The sequence below is a fragment of the Trachymyrmex cornetzi genome, unplaced genomic scaffold (assembly GCF_001594075.2).
Source record: "Trachymyrmex cornetzi isolate Tcor2-1 unplaced genomic scaffold, Tcor1.1 scaffold781, whole genome shotgun sequence".
NCBI lineage: Eukaryota > Metazoa > Arthropoda > Insecta > Hymenoptera > Formicidae > Trachymyrmex > Trachymyrmex cornetzi.
Genome location: NW_017300115.1, coordinates 36,943 through 44,567, shown reverse-complemented (window position 1 = coordinate 44,567; position 7,625 = coordinate 36,943). Strand labels below are relative to the sequence as shown.

Sequence of the window (7,625 nt, the reverse complement as noted above, 5' to 3'; positions counted from 1 at the left end):
GCGCGGCGAGGAGACGGGATGACGTCACAAAGGTTGGGGGGATGACGTCACAAGAGGTGACGTCACTAAACGAAGGGGTGACATCATGGGAGAGAGGGAGAGGGGTTACGACACATGGCAAAGGGGTTAACGTAATTGGGGAGGGGAAGGAAATGACGCCACAGGGCGGGGGAGGAGGAGGATGTTACGGGTGCGAGGAAATTACTTACAATAGCGGGGATGGAATGTGCGAAAACTTACGTTGTGAGGTCCGCGTCGTGGTGATGACGTCACGCGGGGTCAGTGGTCGCCGGGCGCGGTCTGCCGCAGCCGGGCCTCACCATCGCTGCCGCCGCCGCCGCCGTTGGTCCCTACCGCGCATTATACTCACGATTTTATACTTACCAATGAGAAATTACAAATTAACAAAAAACTAATAAGTTTTTATAGACTCCCTAAATTAAAACAATTTAGAAAGAACATAAAACGTACAGTTCAGGCAATAGAAGTTAACGCTGGTTATCAATTAGCGCAATTCTTCTCAATACTAAAAATATAAACCTTAACTTTGAACGTTTCCATTCATGGTTTGAGTCTTCATCAGCAATCTTTCCCCCTAGCGCAACGGTTGGAGTATTGCATAACAAAATAATATCTCACCAACATTTTTCCTCTCAAAATGGAACCGTTAACTGTCGTGAGGCAAGTCACATACTCACAAAGTTAGAAAGCTGAGTGGCTATGAGAACTCAACCTCACATGCTTCTACAATGAACAATGAATCTCTCTTATGCAACATTTTGTAATTCGTTAATATGTTTAAAATTATCGTCAAATTTTTAAATAATAACTGCGAAAACAATACGTGTTTTGTCATTTCGACAGTCGGTTAAATTATGTAACCGACGGCGTACGATTCAAGAATGTGTACGTATACTCGAAATCACTGCAACATCCGAAATATCAATACCTGACGAAATTACTAGCACCAATTCAGGAAATCGGTTATTTTACGTTTTCCAATAATAGCGACGTCATTCCAACGAGCGAGGCGCTTCCGAATTCTATCTTTATCTTCGATGACGTGGCACGCCACAAGTAGAAGGTGGTAAGAGAGTATTTTACGATGGGACGACACGCGGACGTCGACTGCTTCTATCTCTGTCAAACGTACGCAAAGATACGGAAGCACCTTATCCGCGACAATGCAAATCTGTTGTTCCTGTTCAAACAGGATGGTACCAATCTGAAGCGCGTGTACAACAATCACGTGGATACCGACATATCCTATGAGGATTTCAGCGATTTATGTCGTAAATATTAACAGAAAAAATATGGATTTCTAGTGACAAGGATAGTGCGCTTACCGATGGGTGACAGAAAAGGATTTAACGATTTTGCGGTACCGTGACGTGATTAGTTGATATCGATACGTTGGCATAGATAATGGCATAGATCGTGAGAAGATTGCTAAGGAGATTGCGAAAACGAACAATTTGATTCGCAAAAAGTACCGCGCTTTAAATATTGGAAAAATGTTGGAGGACGTTGCATTGGAGAGACACTTTAAACTTATTATCGATCCGTTGAAACAGACTGTCGAAAACAAACGTTGACTCTTCCAAGGATTCTATCATGACTGAAACATTCTTTTCGGAAGAAGATGAGGAACCAAAACCCAAAAGAAGACGACCAAGTGTTTCGTACAATCCTATACAGGCCTTCCACGCCTGTGAAATCAATGTTGAGTCAATCGAAAGCCATACTATCCATTTTGAACGAAGTGTCCGAAATAATACAGCCGCGCAAGTCATCAACCTCTGTTAAGCTAGCCCCCCTCCCCCCCCCATCAACGATAAATGAATTCTAACACATACCAAAATTAGATGCTAATTAGGTGTTAATAAGGTGCTAATTAGGTGCTGAAGTGCCAAATTAGGTGCTCGAACCGTTTGGCAGAGAAAAAAAATTTTTTTGGAGAGGCTAGCTTAATATTAAGTTAGTCCCTCCAATAAAAAAAATAATTAATTATTGCGTAAACAAACAAAACAAATACACCAGAATTAGGTGCTAATTAGGTGCTCCGACTGTTCGACTGACGCCTAATTTCTGTATATAATTCTGTATATGATATATATTTTCGAATTATATTTGTCGTTCTTTGGAGCACCTAATTCTGGTGTATTGTTTGTTTACGCAATAATTATTTATTTTTTTTTATTCGAGGGGGGCTAACTTAATATTAAACTAGCCCTCCCAAAAAAATTTTTTTTTTCTGCCAAACGGTTCGAGCATCTAATTTGGCACTTCAGCACCTAATTAGCACTTAATTAGCACCCAATTTTGGTGTGTGTTAGAATTCATTTATCGCTGGTGGAGGGGCTAGCTTAACAGGGGTCAACTATGTCAATATTACAGGAATATTGATTTTACATCGATTCAATCCATTGTCAACCGTATCGATGTTGAATCAACTTTGGATCAACTCTACATTTCTGACTGGGTAAGGTTCGCAGTTTTCATATAAAGATTTATAATTCAGAAAGTATGAATGATATTCTTAATTTGTTAGCAGCGTAATAAACTACGTAATAAACTACTTCTCCCTTTCTTATATAATTCTTTTTATAATTATTTTGTATTATTATGATATTTTAGATGAAGATATTTAACATGCCAGTAAATAGTGCGTTGTAGGAAACCCGTTGTCAAAATTGCACTTCCATTACAGTATACATTTACTATATATATTTTTACATAATAAAAAGGGAAGTAAAATATAGAAAAGTGTAAGAAATGTAAGAATCTTATTAATAGAGGAAATAGGTAGAAAATAAATTGAAAACTTAAAATTTAAACTTTGTGTATTGTAAAAAATCACATACAAACTCAAATTTTTTTTAAATACAAGCACATGTGATTCATGTACCCATCTTTTGTACAAAATATTGCATCATAGCTTTCATTAACATAAGTTATGTCTTTAACATAATTTTATGTATAGTATCAATAAGTTTGTACACGGTGATTTAGAACAACCCAGGTGTCCCTGAAGAGATGTATTCCTGATCAAATTCTAAGACGACTTTTCTTTTACGAAAATTTTGTCCGAAGCTTTGTTTTCAAATTACAAGAAGAAATAGTTAACGTATCAAGGGTCGCGTACAGGAAACGGGCAAGAGCGGACGCTTTACACACGGGGCGCATACTGATCGGACGTATTAACACTTTTATAAAAACACGTTCCTTCTTACCTTTCCCCTCTATCATACGCTCTTTGTCTTTTACATGCTTTAAATATGCTAATTTCGGTAAATTATAAATTAGAATGATAAAATTAAAACGAATATTGAACCTTTTGTGTATCGGATCATTTTTTAATTACATTGATATAATTGTTAGAGAAATGTAAAAGAGCAAAATTAAACAATAATTAAGTCCGATAAGCATTATAAAACTATTATTGACATACAATTTATTTCATTTATTTCAGTACGTCGAATTCTAAGAGCATTGTTTACAATTCGACGCACTGAAATATTTGTTAGACTTAATTACAATTAATACAACAACAAACAACCGTGGATCAAGTAACAATTAATTGTAAAACAAAATGGCTTATTCCACGTACACCTGGTGAATTTGGTGAAAAATACAAACTTTAATTCTTTTCGTTTACATAAATTCTAAGACAAACGTTTCGATCTGTCGACAGATCTCATTATCAATGTCATAATCCTATTAATCACAAACCCTATCCAATCGTTATACAGAGAATACAATTATCATATACAATTTTTGTTCTGCGATGAAATGTTATTATGTTAATTGTGGCAGCCACCAAGCGCCAACAGAACGAGGACCCGCCGCGCAGACTGAGTGCGCGCGGGCGAATACGCGAAGTTTCTCGCAAGTGCTCGCGAGTCGCGCAATACAGGTACCGCGGACGAGCCCCCAGGGGGCTGGCGCGACAAACGCGGACTCGCGTTCAAGTTCCGCCCGGCGGGGGATATAAACCCCGCCGAAGCGACGACAAATCGCTCATCGCTCGCCGCATTCCGAGCCAGTACGACATTCGGACAGCAAACATGGAGAGGCACAGGATCCGACCTACCAAAGTACCGGCAAGACCAACGCCGCCTTAGCAGCAGCAGCGACCTCCGCAGCAGCAGCAGCAGCAGCCGCAGCGGCGTTCCAGGACCACCAAGCGCCGAGGAGTCGCCAGCGGCAGAGGCAGGGGACGCGGCGCGCGGGCAGCGCCGGACACCCCGAGGTCGCCGTCACCTACGCCGTGGCGATTAGTACGGGTGGAGATCTCGCCGCAATGCCGGAGACTCACACGGCCACCGCGGGCTCTCGTAAGTACCTGGGACAGCCGACTACGCCGACCAACGTCGCCCTGCTACTTATCAACGCCAGCGGTCATTTCGCCGCTAGCTACTACCCGCGGTAGTGTCACCATCACCAGAGACGCCGCCACGAGTCTCGACGGGCACGCAGACGACGAGGGACGAGTGGGAGACGCCCCCCAGGAACACTCGGCAACCGCCACCGCCGCACACACCGTCGGGGACGTCACCAGCCTGGAAGGTTCGCGACGCCAATAACAACATACCGTGGGGACCGGCTAAAAGGACGCGTTGACTGCCAGCGCTGGAATATCGGGAGTGGCTGCCGACGTAATCCGCGCCGAATCAAACGGCCCTTTTCAGGACCACATAAAATACTACAATCGGCCCTTCTCAGGGCCACCCATATACCTTGTACATACTACTGTAAGTACATTGTACACATAACCGGCGACGCACTGTTATCATTCCGAACACCTCTGCCAAAAAGAACCTTGTAGGATTAAGTATCATCTACAACGGCAGAGAGGTCGAAGGCGACGGCCGCTGCCGCTCTATAGAAATAGGTAGAGTAGCATAGATAGAAGTGGGCCACCGTCAGAAGTGGGCCACTCGCCATTTTTTTTTTCGCTAGTGACGTCTGCCAACCGAATATTTTGGTATTTGTTTATTAACAAGAGCTCAGTTTTCAGTAGGTGTATTGAAGCGTGCAGACGTACATTTGTGTTTTCCAGCAATTAGTGCCAAAAATATATATATTTTTTCCTTTTTTCTCATTGTGAAAGTTATCGTGATTTGCATAAGTTATTAATTAAATTCAATCGGGTAAACAGCCTGTATGATAGTATTAGACCTGACCTTCAAAAATGTAAAGTGATTTGAGCATATTGTCGCGTGGTGTTCTCGCCAAGTTATTTCGCGTCAAGTTGTGCTTGTGGATAGAAGTGGGCCATTCTTTGCAGACAGAAGTGGGCCACTTTATTGACGTTCTGTTTCGACATTTAGTGTTTGTATATAAACTAATCAAGTGGTTCGATTAATTAATTTGAACGTTTTGGCGATCATGCCACCAAGAAAACATAAACCGACTGGCTATGAACCCATTGACTACGACAAATTGCTTGGTGCTATAAAGCAAGTAAAAATCAATAAAATTTCGGAACGCGCTGCTTGTGTTGCTGCAGGTATGAGGCGATCAACTTTTCAACGTCACCTGAAACGCGTAGATAGCGTATATGAGGATTTCGCCACCGATGAACAATTGTTGGATTTCCTCAAAGAAAGACCAAGACACGGTGGAAAAACGGTATTTTTTCATGTCTTTTAGCTTTATTTCATTTATTTATTAATTCATTTTTTCTGATTAACTTTCTTTGTTTATTTTGCAGATTTTCACAAATATTCAAGAAAAACAACTTGGCCAATACATCATCAAATGTGCCAAAATCAATTATGGTCTTACCATCGATGACGTGTGCAAGTTGGCGTACCAATTTGCAAAAAAAGTTGTAGCTGATTACCCGGCTAATTGGGATGATGCCAGAATAGCCACCAGAGATTGGTATTACGCTTTTAAAAGACGTCACGGCCGTCTTTCTCTGCTGAAACCAACGCCAACCAGTGCAAACAGAGCCAAAGCATTTAATAAACTAAATGTTGATAACTTTTTCAACCTTTTGAAGTCAGCATTGGATAAATACCCGTATCTTCCCAATAGAATTTGGAATGCAGATGAAACCGGATTTCCAACTGTGCCGACCAAACCCGTAAAAATCGTAGCTGCAAAAGGTTTTCGTGCCAGTTCGTATGCTTCAGCCGAACGTGGTACTAATGTCACAATGACCATTGCTGTTAGTGCTGCTGGTGATACAATTCCGCCATTTTATTTATACCCGCGTAAAAAAATGCAGTCGACATACCTTTATAACGCCACTTCAAATGTTGTCGGTTTTGCAAATGGCAGTGGTTGGATGACGTCGAACGACTTCATCGAGTTTATGAAGCATTTCGTAAAGTTTGCTCATGCGTCGAAAGAACCCAATTCTGCTGTTAATGGATAATCATCGATCTCATGTTACAATCGAAGTTATCGATATAGCCATAGAATACGGCATTACGATTTTGACATTGCCGCCGCATTGTAGCCATAAGCTGCAGCCGTTAGACGTCGGCGTTTTTGCCCCACTGAAGAAGTCATATGCTGTGCAATGCTTGGACAAAAAACCATATCGGTTTATCACTTGACATTACACATGTTGCTGAAATCGTTGCCATTTCTATTCAAAATAGCGTGAATTCCCGTAACATTGCAAGTGGTTTTCAACGAACCGGAATCTTTCCGTTCAATCCAGAAATATTTGCAGAAGAGGATTTTCTTGCTGCAAAAGGTGTCAATGAAGTTACCCTTGAAGGTATTGAAACTGCGGTTTCTTATGAACAGCCGGCTGCTGATGAAGAGGTCAGCTCTGTTGGATCTTCAGCTGTTGCATCTACGTCTCACTCAACACTGGATGAAGTCAGTCCATTTCGCCGTGTTACACCGAAGAAAAAATCGAACCGTGGACGAAAACCAATGCAAAGCGCCATCATAACATTGCCCGAACATAGGAAAGCAGCAGAAGATGCAGCAGCAAAGCGACGCAAATCAAACACCCCTCTTACGAAAAAACGTCGTACAGAAAAGGTGAAGCGTTCGAAACCTTCGTCCTCATCCTCAGAAGAAGATCATGACTTTTGTTTAAATTGCACTAAATTGATGCCACACAAAATGACAAAGAACAATTCAATCAAATGCAACACATGCGAGCGTGCGTTTCATTTGCAGTGCGTCGACATGGGAAATCGAAGCTATTTCACGTGCAGAAATTGTGACTCTGATCTAGATTCATAGTGCTTGATCCTTGTACTTGTTTTCGATGAAAAACATTGGTGGCCCACTTCTGTCTGCAAAATCGTGAAATCGCATATTTCTCTTTTTTTACTTAACGATGTAAAACAATACGTTAAAATAAAAAATTTTCAAATATGTGTTTGCCAAAACTTACATAAACCCTCTCTCTACAAATACACGCAATTAGTGTTCAAAAAATATTAATTATAACTATCCTATAGCATGAAAACCAAAGTGTGGCCCACTTCTGTCGATGCTACTCTACGCTACTACCAAATCGCCAAATTAATCAAAAGCCGCTATGATTTCTACAATTGAAGTAACATTCCTTTGATAGCATGATCGTCAAGAGATGAAAAACTTTGATTATATACGATGTTATAGCATATTCTTGAGGCTTTCACGGG

At 41.1% G+C, this 7,625-nt stretch overlaps 1 protein-coding gene across 1 annotated transcript; it reads left to right on the top strand.

The window, feature by feature from the left end:
- The first annotated feature begins 5,391 nt into the window (after nt 1–5,391).
- LOC108768337 (uncharacterized) lies at nt 5,392–6,388 on the top strand. Its single transcript, XM_018518735.1, has 2 exons — nt 5,392–5,634; nt 5,717–6,388. Exons 1-2 carry the CDS (start codon nt 5,392–5,394, stop codon nt 6,386–6,388), a joined length of 915 nt encoding a protein of 304 aa, XP_018374237.1.
- Nucleotides 6,389–7,625: the final 1,237 nt, after the last annotated feature.

Excerpts from the sequence above, each read along its gene's own strand:
- LOC108768337 (XM_018518735.1), top strand. The coding sequence starts at position 5,392 with ATGCCACCAAGAAAACATAAACCGACTGGCTATGAACCCATTGACTAC. Across the intron at positions 5,635-5,716 it reads CAAGACACGGTGGAAAAACG|ATTTTCACAAATATTCAAGA; the intron begins GTATTTTTTCAT and ends TTTATTTTGCAG.